General features: G+C 43.0%; 1 protein-coding gene across 1 annotated transcript in view; it reads right to left on the bottom strand.

Annotated features, from left to right (window-relative positions):
• Positions 1 to 18,399, bottom strand: part of LOC126408961 (phospholipid phosphatase-related protein type 4-like) — a 96,364-nt gene that overhangs the window by 7,124 nt on the left and 70,841 nt on the right. The window contains exons 7-8 of the mRNA XM_050074784.1: positions 14,439 to 14,574; positions 11,632 to 11,860 (exon numbers count right to left, since the gene is read on the bottom strand). Coding sequence (XP_049930741.1) covers positions 11,632 to 11,860; positions 14,439 to 14,574 — 365 coding nt within the window. The remainder of the gene's footprint in view (positions 1 to 11,631; positions 11,861 to 14,438; positions 14,575 to 18,399) is intronic.

Raw genomic sequence — 18,399 nt, 5'->3', positions numbered from 1 at the left:
TTCTGTGAAAGCACTGGACTCACCAACAGTCAGCCACGTCTCAGTCACACAGAGAAAATCCAATCCTCGGGAAGTCAGGAAATCCTTCAGGATAAACATTTTGTTCGCTAGCGATCTAGCATTTACCAGCCCAATCCTGGCAGGAGCGGGCGGGTCCACGGCGTTAGCTGTCCGGGGAGCCACACACAGAGGCCGCAGGTTGCGCAGATTCACCCCGGCGCCAGCGCGGACGAGGAGAGCAGGGGCCGCAGGGCTGGAACACCTCATCCGGGCCAACGACAGGTACCAGCCAGGCGTCAACAGGGTCCAGCGAGTGCCGAGAAATAAAGAGGCGAGGCACCGCTCCATACTCAGTCCAAGAAGCCGTGGAAGTGCTCACCAAACAGGCTTTGATCCTTACCAGCCGACCGCTGCGTTTACCCTGGCGGCAGTGGCGCTTACACCGGAGAGGTGGAGCTGGGGCGCGGCAGTGGTGAGCTGGGATCCCTGATACGAGCGGGGGCAAAGTTTTCCCGTCTTGTTGTTTCATTCATCCCCAAAACAAACACATGCGTGAGCCAGGTAAGTGTCTATATGACAATACGCGCTAGAGCTCATGGGAAATGTAGGCTTCATTCCGGCAAAACACTACCGCTTTTGTCCACAGGGTCGCCAAAATCAACTCAAAATGAAAGTTCCTTGTAGGGGCTTTAAAGACTAAAAGGCAATATGATAAGATAAAACAAGTATGAGATAAAATAATGATAAAATGCATACAAATTTAAGGATTTAGAAAAAAAATTAAAGATTTAAAGATTAAAATAATATTAATAATAATAAATAAATGAAGATTTAGAAATTGAATAATAATAAAATGCATAAAGATTTAAAAATAAATCATTTAAAAGCATTAGAAATTAAAATAACATATAACAGAAGAATTAAAAGAGTTAAAGAAATCAGTTAAAAGCCAAACTAAAAAGGTGAGTCTTGAGCCTCCTTTTAAAAACATCAACAGTCTCTGCAGTCCTGATGCAGTCCAGCAGGCTATTCCATAAGTGAGGGCCATAATGGCTGAATGCAGCCTCCCCATGGGTTTTTGTTCTGACTTTTGGAACAATTAAAAGGCCAGTGCCACAGGACCGCAGGATCCGCGAGGGTTGATATGATAAAAGCAGGTCAGATAAATAAGATGGCCCAAGACCGTTAATACATTTAAAAACTAATAAAAGAACCTTAAAATTGATCCTGAAACACACGAGGAACCAATGCAGTGATCTTAAAACTGGTGTAATGCAGGGACAGCGACATGATTAGCTAAAATAAAAAAATACAATAAAGTAATAGTACATTGCCCAGCGGATGCCACGGAGAGGAGGTTGGATTAGCAGCGGACAGATGCCATTTTTCCGCCCGCTGCTATTCCGACCCATTAACGTTTGTTAAAGTAGATACCTCCATCAGAGGTTTTACCAGATAGCTTGACATAACTGCTTCTTATCATACAGACTCAGCTCAGCACTGCATTACAAAACCAAATGTTTTTGTGTGCAAACAGCTATAAAATTGACCCTCAATTTTTCGCTATTGAGGAAAGTCACTAAACGATATGACACTCTTGGTTGCACACAAAACTAGCCCAGCCCCAACCACAACAATAAGATAGGCTAAACTACAACAAAAATACAATAAAAAGGCTATAAAAGAACATAAAATGGGCTATTTTAAGTAGCCTTCAACACTGCCCGAAACGCCCTCTGGGTAATATGCAAAACCACTGGCTGACGTCACTCACTAGCTAGTTTTGAAAATGAGATGGTCCACCTCAAGGGGTATATCCTTTAATAAATTCAATTCAATAAATTCAATTCTGTCGGAACCAAACCTCCCTGGTTGGAACATGCGGTGGAGACCAGAGTTGGGTAAGGGTTACTTTAAAAGTAATCAAATTATTTTACTGCGTTACTTTTTTTAAAAAGTAACCAGTTACTTTACAAATTTACTCCCTGAGAAAAGTAACTCAAGTACTTTTAAAGTACTTCCAACGTTACTCCCTGAGAAAAGTAGCTCAAGTACTTTTAAAGTACTTTTGAATATTCTACATGTCCTATTGGGCAATGGACCACAGGGCACTTAGCCTACATTTTTTGTCTCCAAAATTAAAGTTATGGACCACTTGCCCTTCACTGAGATCCAATTCTCCCATCACAGCCGTCACTTTGACCAGTAGAAACACAGAACATAGACAACTGTATGACAACAACAACCCCAGCGTTTTTAATATTTCTTCTAGGGATGTTACCACACAGAGTAAAAGGGGGAAATGATGGTGTGAAACAGCAGAGGCACTTTGTCAACCCAGTGAGTACTGCCATTAGCATCAAGCTAGCAAATAATGTTATTTCTTCATAATTGAGACGGACATAAAGTAATAACATTAACAAATAGTGACGGGGCTTTTACTCACCACAACTGCAGAGGCTACCAGCTTATCAGCTTCATTTGAAACAGGCTACATTATAGACGGTCCATTATTAATCCCTCTGTATCTTTATATTTTTACTTTTTGTCCACTCCCGTTGTCTTCATAAAGTTAACACATCGCATCGTCATTTCAAACTCAACACTTCCTGAATTTATTTCAAATTAAAAGCCCCTTATAACTTCGGCTGAGAGAATCCCTCCATTTTCTAAATAGCCTTTTATTGTGAAACATTTGTGGGAACTAGCTGTGGAGGATTCAGTAACTTGAAGGTTTGCATACAGTACTTCAAATGTAGCTCCTGCCATCTGCTGATGCTTTTAGGTGACTACAACAACATTTCAGCTGGCACATGAACAGACACAGTGACTCAAATAATAGTAAAAGTAATAAAAATAGGACAAGAATAACCCGATGACATGAAAGACGAGCGGTGCGGGGATAATTGGTGAGTACCATCATGTAGTGTGTCAGGTGTGTCGGCCAAGTCACGGCATGATTTTAAGACTCCACAATCGTGCAATGTGACATAGTGACTTTCAGAACGGGCAGAAAAGTTGTGTAGTGTGTATCAGGCAATAATGCAAGTCCTGAGTCTGACCTGTCTGTCAGCGAGTCCTCCTCCATCTATTGAGTTGTGGGGATTTTACTGGCGATCCTGCTGAATGTTTTAGACTCCACCATAGACTATGGCAGCATTTTTTCTACCACGTAGCTAGCCACAAGCTTCATGACTTCTAACCAAAAGACAGTCGTTGCTGTTTCGGAGCTGAAGGACCAGCGTTCTAAAAGTAACGGAAGTAACTGATGGCTTGTTTGAAAATGTACTCAAGTATTTGATTACTCAAACAGCAAACTAACGCGTTAGGTTACTCGTTACTGCAAAAAGTAATCAAAGTACTCTAACGCGTTACTTTGTAACTCAAGTCCTGAATCTGTCCTGTCTATCAGCGAGTTACTTTGTAACGCGTTATACCCAACTCTGCTCAGCACAGTGGCATAGAAACCCCACCGCCAGCTAGCATTTGATGTAATTGCAGAGGCACAGTGGTACAGTGGTTAGCATTGTTGCATCACAGCAAAAGGGTTCCTGGGTTGAAAGTTCAAACCAGGGGGTGGGGGAGCCCTTCTGAGTGGAGTTTGCATGTTCTCCTCGTGTAAGCCTTGGTTTTCTCTAGGTACCTTGGCTTCCTCCCACAGTCCAAAAACATGCAAGTTAATTGGTGACTCTAAATTGGCCGTAGGCATGCGTGTGACTGTGAATGGTTGTCTGTCTCTGTGTGTCAGCCCTGTGATAGTCTGGCAACCTGTCCAGTGTGTACCCTGCGTTGTATATGGCAGCTAACTAACATACATGATGTTGGTGATGATTCTCAGTCATCCAGGTCATGGTAATTGTAAGTGCTATATCGTAGGCAACTGGACTTGCTTATGTTTCTTGAAGACGTTTCGCCTCTCATCCAAGAAGCTTCTTCAGTTCTAAATGACTGATACGAAGTTGCAGGCTATAAACCCTGTGTGGGTGGGAACCCTTGCAGAGTCGTAGGAGTCATGTGAGCTCTTTGCTTCAGAGTTGTTAAGGTCACAATGTGAGTCGTTGACCCACCTGGCCACCATGTGAGTTGTTAGGGTCAGGTGGGACCAGGGGGGAATGGGTGTGAAGTCGTCTGGGGAGGGATCCCAGGACTGCATTGTAGGTAGGGGATAAGTAGTGTCGTAAGCCACCCCCTCTGTTTAACGATTCCAGCTTGACGCAGATGGCTTCTTTTACTCCTCTTTCAAACCATCTTTCCTCCCTGGCCAAGATGTGCACATTGCTGTCCTCAAAGGAGGGTCCCTTCTCCTGTAGATGTAAGTGGACAGCCAAGTCTTGACCCGAGGAGCTGGCTCTCCTGTGCTGTGCCATGCGCTTGTGGAGTGGTTGTTTTGTCTCCCCAATGTATAAATCTGTGCATTCCTGGGTACACTGAACTGCATACACTAAATTAATCTGCTTATGTCTGGGTGTTTTGTCCTTGGGGTGGACAAGTTTCTGTCTCAGTGTGTTGCTGGGTTTAAAGTGCACAGGGATGTGGTGTTTGTTGAAAATCCTCCTAAGTTTCTCAGACACTCCTGCGGCATAAGGAATGACAATGTTGTTATGTTTTTGTGTCTCTTCCTCTCTGTCTGCTCTGGGTCTTTTTGAGGTTTTTGCAAAGGCCCAGTTGGGATAGCCACAGGTTTTAAGTGCTTCCCTGATGTGTTTCTGTTCCTTCACCTTCCCCTCTGTTCTAGTGGGCACGTTTTCAGCCCGATGATTCAGTGTCCTGATAACTTCCAATTTGTGCTCCAGTGGGTGGTGAGAGTCAAACAGCAGGTATTGGTCCGTGTGTGTAGGTTTTCTGTACACCTCTATGTTTAGGTTTCTGTCCTCTTCAATGTGCACTGCACAGTCTAAGAAGGGTAGACTGTCTCCTCTGACATCCTCCCGTGTGAATTTAATGTTGGGGTCCACTGCGTTAATGTGTTCCGTGAAGGTTTCCACTTCCTCAGTTTTGATTTTGACCCAGGTGTCATCTGAACCAGTGGCTAGGAGCAGTTCCCGTAAAGGTGGTCAGCGCTCTCTTCTCCACATCTTCCATGTAAAAGATTGGCCACTATAGGGGACACCGGTGAGCCCATAGCACAGCCGTGCTTTTGTCGGTAGAAACCCTCGCTGTACTTGAAATAGGTGGTGGTCAAACAAAGGTCCAGCAGGTCACAAATGTGGTCTGGGGTGAAGTTGGTCCTGACTGGAAGGGAGCTGTCTTGTAGCAGACATTTCCTTACTGTCTTAACTGCTTCTTTGGTGGGAATGCAGGTGAAAAGTGAAGTGACATTGTATGATACCATAGTTTCGTCAGAGTCCAGTGTTATCTCTCTGGTCTTGTTGGTAAAATCCTGAGAGTTCCTTACATGGTGTGGAGTTTTACCAACCAATGGAGCTAAGATCATAGCTAGGTGAGATGTTGTACGTGACTGAGTTGATGCCGCTGATGATGGTTCTGAGTGGTGCTCCTTCCTTGTGTATCTTGGGGAGTCCATAGATGCATGGGGTGGCCTCACCAGGGTACAGTCGATAATACAGTGGTCTGTCAATGATTTTGTCCTTTTCCAGTTTTTGTAGATAATCTATGACCTTCTTTTTGTAGCCACTGGTAGGATCACGCCTCAGTGTTTCGTATGTGGCTGTGTCACTGAGCAGAGCAGTGATTTTGGCATGGTAATCCGCTGTCTTCAGCACCACTGTGCATCTCCCTTTGTCTGCCGGCAAGATGGTGATGTTCCAGTCTTTCCTCAGTGATGCCAGGGCCTTCCTTTCCTCGATGGTGAGGTTGGAAGGTGGTGTTTTTGCTCCAGCGAGAGCGGCTGATACCTTTAAGCTCAGTTGTTCTGCCTCTGTGTCTGCCAGCTCGTTGTTTCTGATGGCTGTCTCTGTTGCTGAAATAAGATCTACCACTGGTATCTGTTCTGGTGTTCAGTCCCTTGGTCAGGACATCCTTTTCCGGTTGAGTGAGCTCTCTGTCCGATAAGTTTTTTACCCACTTCTCATGTATGTCCGGATGTGCTGTGCTGTGATCCTTGTTTCTCCAGGTCAGTACGTCTGTTCTATTAGAGATGTTATGACGGGACTGTAGTGTCAGGAATTTTCGTGTCTGTCGTTCCTTCCCTTTGGAGTGTTGCGAAGCCTGTGCCTTCTCAACAAACTTGGAGACATCTTCCAGGACCTCCCTGGGTAGAAGTGCTGTCAGTTCTTCTAATATCTGTTCCGTCTTGGATTTAAGTGCATCGATGGTGAAGTGAATCTGTCTCACTCTCTCGTTGAGCAGCTGGTTCTGGGCCCTCTGAAGGATAGTTGCAGCCTTGTGTCCTTTCACGGTGGAACCCAAGCGTAGGCTGTTAGGGATGAACCTGTGTTGCCTGCATCTCAGGTTGAAACGCAGGTGGTTCCTGTAGTCAGCCAGCTTCCTAGATGTTCTTTCAAATTCCCGTACCAGTCGAAGGGCATTCTTCCCAAATTGAATGGCAACTTGTCGGTGAAGATTCTCAGTCAGTCTTAACGACTCTGAAACTAAAAGCTCACGTGACCCCTACGGCTCTGCAAGTGTTCCCACCCACACAGGGTTTATAGCCTGCAACTTTGTACCAGTCATTTAGAACTGAAGAAGCTTCTTGGATGAGAGGCGAAACGTCTTCAAGAAACGTAAGCAAGTCCAGTTGCCTACGATATAGCACTTACGAATGACATACATGTTGTATTATTTAGCGCGTGCACAGGCCACTGACTGCTCTAACTGAATGCATGCATTGTGTGTGTTCATCCACCATCCCCAGACTGTGCAATAAATCTGTGATTGATTGGACAGCTGCCATCTTTGGCACTCATTTAACACAACGCAGACCGCAACTGTTACACTAGTCTGACTCAGCCAATTGAGACTGTGGGTATAAGCCCGCCATTGGCTGTCTATGTAAACCAGCATTCTCCTCCCTTTTCACTATCTGCATGCTACCTTTTTGCAAGGGCACCATTACTACATTATTGGCTTAGTGCTGCCAAAAACGATTGTGATTAGTTTAAAGAAATACAAACGACCCAGAACATTGTGTTCCTCTATAGCAGAATGATCATGTATGCTTCCTGACCTTTCTTTAGCACTAACACAGTGCTGTGGAGATAGGTCTGGCTATGTGAGACTACTGTTACACTGGTAGCTGGTACACATACTGTAAATGGTTGAATTTTGGATTGACTTGGAAATTTTGAGGAATTTGGTAACAGGTGTCTGGAGTGTGGCAGAACACCAGTCATGATGAATCAATCCCCTCTTGCCCTCTCTTTCAAAATCGGTGCAGTGTACCACAGAACTTCAGCATTTTGAGAAAGAGAAAATGACCCAGTGCAAAAGCCATTTTCACTGATTCTCTCTGTCTTTCACATTTTTTAATTAAAAAACTCAACTCCCATGTTGTGTTTCATGGCACATACAATTACTATCCCTCTCTTTTTAAATTTGGTGCATTCAGGTCCGCGGTGAGTTACTCAAACAGCTGTGTATGTCCCAGGCGTATGTCAGAAACCCTGCCATGCTCCACGAAGCCCTGTGTGTATATATGTGCTGTTTTAGTGTGGTGCTCTTTTGCAAGAATTTCATTGTTGTCTTCTCAATTACACCCACACAGACCTTTGCACTTCTTTCTCAGATGAACAATCAATTTTATCACATCTGAAATCCCTTTTCCTGTTCCCTCAGTGTTTCTACCACAGACAAAGATGACAGGGGAACAGACAGATTGCTCATGGTAATAGAAGAGCTGTAGAAAAGCTGTGGAAATTAAACACACACAATTTCTTTTTATATCCCAATATAAAATTAGGTTCTACATGGTCGGACTGAGTCAACTGTGTTCAATACACCATTAATAAACCATATGTAGACCTAATTATTATGTAAACAGTGAATAAGCTACTTACTTAAATGGTCTGGTCATGTAGATTAAATAACATATTTAATATGATACTTCCTCCAGGATTTGACCACAGAGGACTGAAAGCTGTGACAAGACAAGCTGTTCAGTCACAATTTGTAGCTATAGTATAGCGAATATAGGCTGCTGAATGAAGAGGTTGGCTAAATGGACTCAATCAATTAGCTTTTCACCCACCCAAAGGCCAAGAGTACAAGACATAAAAGTTTGTTCCTCTATTCTCACAGTCAGAGCATCCAAATGTAATCACCATTTCATTAGGGCTGTACCCAAATATTCGGATATTCGAATATTCGTTTCTATGGGTAGGTATTCGTTATGAAAATTTGGTATTCAATATTCGTTTTATTTACTTTTTATTTTTTATTTTTTTTACATATTTTTTTGGTGCTAAATGTAGTCTTTTTGTTGTTGGTAAATGTAGGTTATCAATAAAAATAAAAACTTTTAAATTGCATTGTTAAAAATGTTAAAATATAGTATCGCCTACCAACTGAGCTTGTGCGCACGGCACGCTTGAGCGCATCCGTCTGAGGCTGTGGATCAATGCCAAGTTTTACCACTTTATCACTATTCCCTCTAACTTGTAGCTGTTTTTTCGTTATCTTTTGAATTTAATATGAATTATGGAACCGTTTTTGTCAACGTTTGTTTCCCCCGTTTTGTACAATAAATTATTGTTTAAAGTTTCAACAAGTTTCTTTTGGAGTGCGTGACACAAGTGTGTTTTGAAAACGACCGCGGACTGTCACCTGCTCAACGCATCAGTACCTTCGGATGCCATGACAGTAATAGCCAATAATGTCAAAATATCATTTACAGACCGATTTAACAGACGATCACTGCTGCCCGACCCGCAGGTCCATTTGCGGGTCCCGCGGGTTACGGGTCGACCCGCGCATCACTACTCAGCTCAGTCTATAAAGGCTGTACACAACAGTAAGGCTATAGACATTATATTCTATTCAGGCCGGCAGAACCAGCAGCGCATCGGCTCTACAGTGCACGGCACTGCTGATTAACCATTTTATTGCAGCACAGAGTGTCTGCCAGCAACCAATTACTTGCAGAGGCTTCCTACAACTTGTTTCAACGGTTCCGATTTAATCAGAAGACAAATTAAACAGGATGACTAGCTAATGTGAAAATAAAAAAAAAGCATAGAATAATGTACTGAAGGAGACTGTTGTGCCATCACATTTTTTTGTGGTTTGAGAGCAAAGATCCGGTCGCCACTGTACAAAACTCTGCAATACAATTAGGTCAGAAAAAACCCCGGAGGAGTGCTTTGCAAGGAGTCTTTGAAAGGAGCCGAGCCTGGCGTAAAACTGGAGAGAGCAGGCAGCACAGCCACAGATCAAGGTGCACCCAAGATCAGTGTCACCAATTCAGTATCTGACGAAATGTCTGGTAAGTAACGGCCAGGAAAGAGGTTTTTTTTTTAGAATATTATGATGTCGCAGTGGTTGACCTTTGACTTTTTGGATATAAAATTTCATCATGTCATTATTATATCCGAGCCAAAAACATATTCTGTGAGGTCAACTGACCTTGACCTTTGACCTTCAACCACCAAATTCTAGTCAGTTTATTCTTCAGCCAAATGGGCATTTGTGCCGAATTGTAAGAATTCCCTTAAGGTGAGATTCCACATTAATGAGAATGAGATGGATGCAAGGTCACAGTGACCTTGGCCTTTGATATTTGACGACCAAACTCTAATAGTTCATTGTTGAATCCAAGTTAACATTTGCACCAAATTTTAAGAAATTCCCTCAAGGTGTTCTTGAGATATCATGTTCACAAAAATGAGACAGACAAGGTCACAGTGACCTTGACTTTTGACTATCAAAATCTAATCAGTTTGTTGTTGAGTCCAAGTGGACGTTTCTGCCAAATTTGAGGAAATTCCCTCAAGGTGCTCATAAGATATCGAGTTCACGAAAATGGGACGTACATATGTTCGTACGGACAACCAGAAAACGTAATGCCTCCGGCTACAGCTATCGCTGGCATGGAGGCAAAAATAAATAAATTAATAAATAAATACATTTAAAATATATATGTATACAGGGCTTGACGCTAACTTTTTTCCCAAGGAGCACATGTGCTCCTAAGTTGAAAAAGTAAGGAGCACACAAAGAACTTTAGGGGCACAATGTAAATTGATCAAATAATGTGTTTCCCGTAATAAACGTGATGCAAATAGACATTTACAAGCAAAATTATTTAATGAATTTGTATACAAAATGTACAGAAAGGTAAAATCATCAAGTTTTGGAAAAGTAGGCCTATTGCAATTTAATTTTGTCTTTAATGTTATTATCTTATATATATTATCTTTGCAATATGATTATCTTATATAATGTTATTACTATCCTAAAACATTCTCCAGGTCCTCTGAAACTCTGCAGGACTTAAAACCTCTTTCACACAGAGCTTTCGAGGCGCCCACCGCGGGGTAGGGCGCAGAGGACAGGATTTGGGGGAGTACAGGCTCGTTTAGGAGCTACAGCTCCATGGTGACCGCTTTCGGGTCTACTTCAGGCTCTTCTCTGCTATTGGACACGCGGCGCCAAGGTGTCGTCACAGCGCGTTGCGGTGAAATAAAAAAAAAAATTCAATTCGAGCACAGGCCGCTCAGCTTGGTGGCAGAGCGGTGCGCTCTTGCGCCGCGGTAGCACATACACAATGAATGGGTTCGTCGGCGGAGGTCTGCGCTTTACGCACTCTGTGTGAAAAGGGCTTTATTTCCACCCTGCCCAGCAGCGGTACCGTGGCGAACGGTCCCTAAGGCCTCTACACATAATCAGCTGTAAAACCGCTTTGCGCTGGCTGTCCCATTGTTTGTCTATGGAGAGGGCAGCAACACCTGACAAAGCGGCACCGCTACCCTTGGCGTCGCGCACCGCTCTGATTTTCCGCCCGAGCGCTGCGCTCAGAGTTGAAATTATTTGAACTACGGGGAGAACGGAGCAGGCTTCCCCGGAGATCCACCCGGTCCATCTCCTCCACACTTATTTCCACGCTGCCGACAGTGGGACTTATATTCATTGTGCCAACAGTGGCTTGGAAAACCGCCCATAACCGCATTACACGGGGAAGAGGGAAGAGGGAAGGCTGCTGGAGTTCCTCCAACATTTGCGGTTAGATTATCATATTTTTTTTATTGACAAAAATATAGGCTGCGTAGGCTGATTTTTTTATGTGCACATGTGCCCCTAAATATTTTTTACAGTTCGCACACACGTATTTTTAGTCGCAAATGCGAGTGAAACGCTCGCACTGTCGAGCCCTGCTATATATATACAGTATATATATATATATGTATGGTAGAAGGACATGCTGAAAGTATGTCTGGGGCCATCATATATATTTTTCACTTGCCCAATCACATACATGCATGAGGCATTCTGAACACACATGTTGAAACAATAAGCAGCTAATTAGGCCAGGTGGTAATTAACTGAACTAAAACAGCATTCTGAAATGCTGTCTTCTATCTCTGAAATAGAGCAATAAGGCCAATAGCAAAATAGCCTTCAACAGGTGGAGCAGTATGTGACAGTTATATGTGATGTATTATGGGTAAGCAAGTTCTAGCACCTTGTTTTCTCTCCTAAACCAACTCTTCGGATAAAGACTCCACTAAACATATTTACCTTGGCAGTGTGCTGCTACTGAAGGTCATCATGTTTTCATGGTTGCCCAGGGGACTGGATGGAGTTATCACCTCCACCTCAGCACTGGCTCTCTTGAGACTGGACAGGGACGGTTCTCGGTAGGAGGCGCTTCGAGTCAAGATAGGCTCTGGTTGGTTGGGGGACAGAGTGTGGGAAGAGGTCCTGGTAATGATGGGCTCTGGTTGGCTGGGAGCCAGGGTGTGGTGACCTGTGTGTGAATAACAAGGAGAGGTCATACTGCTAATGTCAAGTTAAAAAGGGATGATTTTAACTAAGTGTACTCACTGGAATTCATCATTCTAACAATTAAAAGAAAATAAAAGATGACTGAATCTAAACATTTAACACTACTTGGCTGTGAAAACAACTGAGGTTTATAGTATGAGCATCGGACATCAGACAAGTAGGACCACAACTGACTGCTTAAGTTTCATCTGCTTAAATTCTGAAAAAGTGGGTTTCCATCCAAGTATTTCTATGCAAATAAACTGTATTTCTGCATCTGAAGTCAAAAAAGCCAGTTTAAAATAGTATCAGCAATATACACCTGAGGCCTGTACTACAAAGCCAGTTCAACTTACCCAGGATATCTTTTTGTTATCAGGCTTGACTAACTCTAACACTGGTCGTCTGGGTAAGTGGTACTGCAAAGCTGGATATCAACTAGTTCAGTCAACTCAAGGCTTTGTCATGTCATATATATATTTATTACATGGCTCTATTAAATGCTGTATTCTGATTGGTCAGTCGCGGCATTCAGAGGTCTGATATTACTGTGTAATGACCGTTGCTATGTAGCCCAGCGTTGCTGCGCGTCGGGGTTCTATTCCCCTGTCGGGAGTTATTTTCCCAGTATTCACCAGCTCATTATACATTACCCCTTACATACATATATGTATATATACCTTAGAATGGTATCTGTATCATCCTGAAGCTCAGGTCCTCTACCAGAGACCTAGGAGTGTGAGGGTTCTGTGCAGATTTTCACCTCTACTTGTCTTGGGCTTGGTCATAGCACACCACAATGCCACTGCCTAGCCCAGGTCTCTTTCTCTTGTCACAGCTCATATCAGAACAATGTTAAGCAGTCTGACTTGTCTAGAGCTTCCTCTGCCCTCCACTACCTCAGTGTTCTCACCTCGATGCTTGCATGTAAAACTCTGGGGTTGTTAAGGCCCAATCACCCCAAACAGACATCAAAGAACTACTTGCAACAAAGGGCAACTGTTGTGTCACCTCACATTGACACACCGCAAACATTATAGCCAACGGCCAGCTAGAACGTATGTCCTGAGCCTGCATGAGAGGAAATAACTCTCCGCACCAGCAGGTGGCGGTGGTCTGTATTAGTCATTCAAAAAGGGAAACCGTAAGACCAACAGGATGGATTCAACGTGCTAGTTAGCCAGTTAGTATATTAACAATACAATTTGATGTTGAAACAACAAAAGATATCTACAATGCGCTAGCAAACAATAACACAAACAATTTCCAACTGTTTTTGCTAAAGAGCTCAGTGGCATTAAAAAAAAGACTCTGCTACATCTAAAGCTGTTTTAACATGCTAAATATGCAAAAAAAGAAGAAGAAAGAAACAGCTGACAATGGCTGACATGAGCTGAATAGTGCCAACGATGCAGGATACACCGCAAAAACTAGGGCAACAGACGCTCACTGAAGACTGACCAGCTGCCGACAGTCGGCTTCGTGTGCTAGGGCCCTTAGAGTTGCTGTACTGGAGCACATCTCTCATATGGGCCTCTATGAACTCCTCGCTCACGATGCTGAAGGGAAGCCTGAACTTGGTCTGGTGACTGTAGAGAGCAATGTTAATGACACTCCAGAGCAGGCCCAGTCGTTCACAGGGTTGATGGCTACTGTTCATCTCAAAGCCCTCCACTGTAGTTAATTGGACTTCGTAGATCATCACAGGCCAGTGGGTGTGTTGATGAATGCTACGTCAGGATTTGAACTTCACCAGAAGTCACGATTTGTTCACAGATCTTCACTTCCGCAGAGCCTAATGGGTTTCCTAGATTAATCCAACGGAGCATGTAAACACCTTCCCCAGGCTCTTCACTGTATCCCATCACTGACGGGATAGGGGGTCCACAGATAGTAACTATCTCTGGCAAGTCCCTGAGATTATTATGAAGTTTGAACCATGGAGATTTTTTATTTGTAAGTCTTTCCTTAAACCAAGAAAAGTGATTTAACAATCACAGTGTTAAGTCTATGGGCCGAGGGGGAATGAAAGCTCCAGGTGAGCAATTGTCACTGGACTGAATAGGCACGATTTGGGAGTCTGATATCCAAATCTTATAATACATCCATGGGTTCAACAAGTTGATTTAAGTAAATGAGCTAAGCTAAAAAAACAACAACAAAAAAAAAAAATACCTGTCATGGCACATACCTGCCATGTTTTTAGTTTTAGGTTAGATCAAAAAACTGTCAAAAAGTAAACAAATATACATTTTAAGAAGGTAAGCATTTACCTGAAGTTTTATTCTGTTTTTAGCTGTTTCAGGGTAGTGACAAGGCAAACATGTATTTTCTATGTTCATTTTGTTTTTATGGCATTTCACTCTGTAGAACGTTATTTCATTGTGACTATCTGCATTAGAATGTCCAAACTCAGACTTTTGGGACATAAAGCTAAACTACAAGGTCCTCTGTTTATGTCATATAAGTACAGCATTTTTTCTGGAAATTTATTCCAGTACTTGGCATGTCAGGGTGATGTTATCTGTAATTCTAAAATACACCTGACAGGAATGGTTTACCTTGGTGGCTGTTGCTAATTGCTGACTGGCTGACATTGGGTAGGGAGGAGAGGGGGGGCTCTCTCAGGGTTGGGGTAGGTGCTCGACTTCTGGACCGATCCTCACTGGGCTGGAAATTCCCCACTGCATACACACCCTGCATACAAACACACACACACACACACACACACACACACACACACACACACACACAGTGAGACACAGAGGAGCATGTAGCAAAGACATTAGCATGAAGGAGTTTGGTAAATCCAGTTTCAGGTGGCAGTCATGTCAGCATTTCACATCTACACCAAAGCCTACACTAAAGTCACAGCATCTTTATCTTTAGTGATGTGATGTAGTTTCACATGACACACAGTGTGTGCTCACATCCCTTAGATGACTGGATCACTCCAAAGTCATGGCTTAACGAATGTGATAATGCCACACAGAGCTGCAGTGAGAGAGATAGAGCTATAGCTGCAGAGGACTGCTGACCTCCACAAACATCTCCCTCACCTTGGTAGACATGAGGAGGCGGGTAATGGTTAAAACTAATAAGACCCAAATGACATTTTTTTGTCTTTAGTTTGACATGGTGAAATCCAAACACATCTCCTATGAAATTGCTCTGCTGGTGAATCAAGAGTTCACCATGAAGTGCAAGCAAGTGCTTACTTGTTAATGAATCAGTAATAACAATCATTTGATAAACTACCTAATGTATCATAAGGGGCCTTTCTGCCCGATGACAACTTTTCATTCTGTACATCTGCTTGGATAAAATGTAGATGTAGTTGAAAACATGCTGTCGGGGAAGTATAACTGGAATAAAAATGTGTTTACTGGAAGAGTCATTTCTTGTTTTGTGCTGTCAAGTAATCGGCGGCTTTTCTGCCAAACCTGACCCAGAGCAGTACTGATGCACTGCAGCACAGAAACGAATGGAGGCTGCCAATCAGCCTTAATTTATCTATGTTTCTTTTCATTTCGACACTGATGATAGATGATACAATGCCAATCAAAGAAACCTAAAATAGCCCATTAAAGCCTGCACTGTGTAAAATTGTTGTCTGTAGAACAAATGTGAGTAATCATCACATCAGGGGAGGACAAAATCTTGCAACTTAAGTTAATCACAAAGATCCTTTTCCCAGGTCAATAATTCTCTATTTGCATAAAAAAAGGAACGTTCACTGGTGAAATGGATTCAGTTGTGTGTGTTAAGTGACTAGTGATTCTGCATCATCTGAAAGGTAGAGCTGATGTTCTGGAGTACAACCTCACATATCTGTAGGCAGCTGAACAGGGCTGTGTGTGTGTGTGTGTGTGTGTGTGTGTGTGTGTGCTCACAAGTATGACTGCTTCAGTTCTGCTGTTTGAGTGTATGCTGGACATGTTTATCAGAGTGTGTGTGGGCTGGAGGGTGATGATGTGTGGGAGGTATCAAATATACTGTGCAAAAAGCCACCAATTTCTATACAAGAGTCTGAACATCCATGTCTGCTTTTAGCCCATAAAACTGGACTGATTAATACACTGAACTGCATGTACAGCAAAACCAGTATGTATCTGCATGGCATGTCTCCTATAGGAAATGATTATCTCTGTCCAAGACAAACTACTGTAGCACCAATGACCAATGCAACACTATGAATGGAAAATAATACTCTTCTTAGCTGATAGGCGTCCATTCATTTTCATACCTCAAACATATTTTCATTTTAGTAATTTATGCATGGTAGATAACCTTGCAACCATAGCAGCTGTAGCACATGGTATGGTGAGATCATGAGGTAAAGTGACTATAAGCAAATAGTTAATAATCAAGCACGCTGTAGCCTTTCTTTTTTCTCTCCTTCTTTCGTCTATTGGTAATTACAGGAGAGATAATAAATGTGCCAAAAAGGCTCATGAGGAAATGCCTTAACCTCATCCATTATTTTCTCACATCAAACCTCGTCTTGTATCACCCTTTATGGCTCTGCTTGGTTGTGTGTTGTTGGTCACTGTCATTTCTGATTTTTAAAACTCAATTTGCATTGGAACAAAGAGTCAATACCTTCCAAAGACAAAGTTATCCAATCCTAAGCCTGCCACCTTCCTCCAACAACAGCTGGCACGAGCCTGAACAACTATGGTCAAGTTGTCTGGAGTACTATGAGCCTAAATGCCACAACATATTAGTTATTGGTATGGTACTGGTATGGCTGACGTGCTGACGTATTGCGGTAAGCGCGTTGTGTCATTTCCGGTGTTTCTGTGACAGCGTCTCTGTACTGCTCTAGTGAATTCTACTAGCCTGCTTTCTGCTTTCTCACTTCAGCTGCTTTAACATCTACTTCAAGTCTTAACCCACACTAGTTCTGTTTAAGCACTTATAGCTCTCCTCCTTTTTACGACTTCCCTGCTAATCTCTTAGCTGTTGTCTGCACGTTACTAGCCTTGGTAGCTACATTAGCTTAACAGTTAGCGATGGCTTCTCCCTCTGCTCTTTCTTGCTCTGGTTGCCAAATGTTTAGCTATGCCTCTGCCTCCTTTAGCGACAGTGGTAATTGTAACAAGTGTAGCTTATTTGCTGCGTTGGAGGCAAGGCTTAGTGAATTAGAAGCGCGGCTCCGCACCATGGAAAACTATTCAGTAGCTGCGGTAGTTAGCCAGTCCCCTGTAGCCGGTACAGAGCCACATAGCATAGCCTCCGCTAGCGGTCCTCCGGTAACACCCATTCAGCCGGGAGGTTGGGTAACTGTTCGCCAGAGGCGCAGCTCCAAGCCGAACCCATGGCTCACCACCAGCCTGTTCACGTTTCCAACCGCTTTTCCCCACTCAGCGACACACCCGCTGAGGATAAAACTCTGGTTATTGGCAGCTCTATTCTGAGGAACGTGAAGTTAGCAACACCAGCGGCCATAGTCAAATGTATCCCTGGGGCCAGAGCGGGCGACATTGAATCAAATTTAAAACTGCTGGCTAAAGCTAAACGTAGATTCAGTAAGATTGTTATTCACATCGGCGGAAATGACACCCGGTTACGCCAATCGGAGGTCACTAAAGTTAATATTGCCTCGGTGTGTGAATATGCAAAAATGATGTTGGACTCCGTAGTTTTCTCTGGACCCCTCCCAAATCTGACCACTGATGACATGTTTAGCCGCATGTCATCATTTAATCGCTGGTTGTCCAGGTGGTGTCCAGCAAACAATGTGGTTTTCGTTAATAATTGGCAAACTTTCTGGGGAAAACCTGGTCTTATTAGGAGAGACAGCATTCATCCAACTTTGGATGGAGCTGCTCTCATTTCTAGGAACCTGGCAAACTTTATTAGTAATTCAAATCCCTGACAACAACATTGAGATCAGGACTCAGAGTCGCAGTCCTATACGCTTCTCTGAGCTTGTAGTGCAATTACCCACCCATAGTTTTCATAGTTTTATACAAACGGTGTCTGTCCCCCGACTTAGATCCGACTAGATCTAAAATTAAACAAAGAGGAGTTGTGCATAACAACCTCATAAAAATTAAAACCTCTTCTGTGACAGAAAGACAAAACAGGAGAATTAAATGCGGACTGTTAAATATCAGGTCTCTATCGTCTAAAGCAGTGGTAGTAAATGAATTAATTTCAGATAATCATATTGATTTACTCAGTCTCACCGAAACCTGGCTGTGTCAAGATGAATATGTTAGTCTAAATGAATCCACTCCTCCCAGTCATAATAATACCCACATTCCTCGAGGCAGCGGCCGAGGATGGGGAGCTGCAGCCATTTTTAACTCTAGCCTGTTAATCAGACCTAAACCTAAACTAGACTATAATTCATTTGAAAGCCTCGTTCTTAGTCTTTTACATCCGACCTGGAAAACCTTGCAGCCACTTTTATTTGTTATAGTGTACCGTGCTCCTGGCCCGTACTCTGAATTTGTTTCTGAATTCTCAGAGTTTTTATCCAGTTTAGCTCTTAAATCAGATAAAGTTATTATT

This window comes from Epinephelus moara, chromosome 21 (genome assembly GCF_006386435.1).
Source record: "Epinephelus moara isolate mb chromosome 21, YSFRI_EMoa_1.0, whole genome shotgun sequence".
Lineage (NCBI taxonomy): Eukaryota > Metazoa > Chordata > Actinopteri > Perciformes > Serranidae > Epinephelus > Epinephelus moara.
Note: the sequence above shows the minus strand (reverse complement) of the source record. Positions and strands in the feature narration are given on the sequence as shown.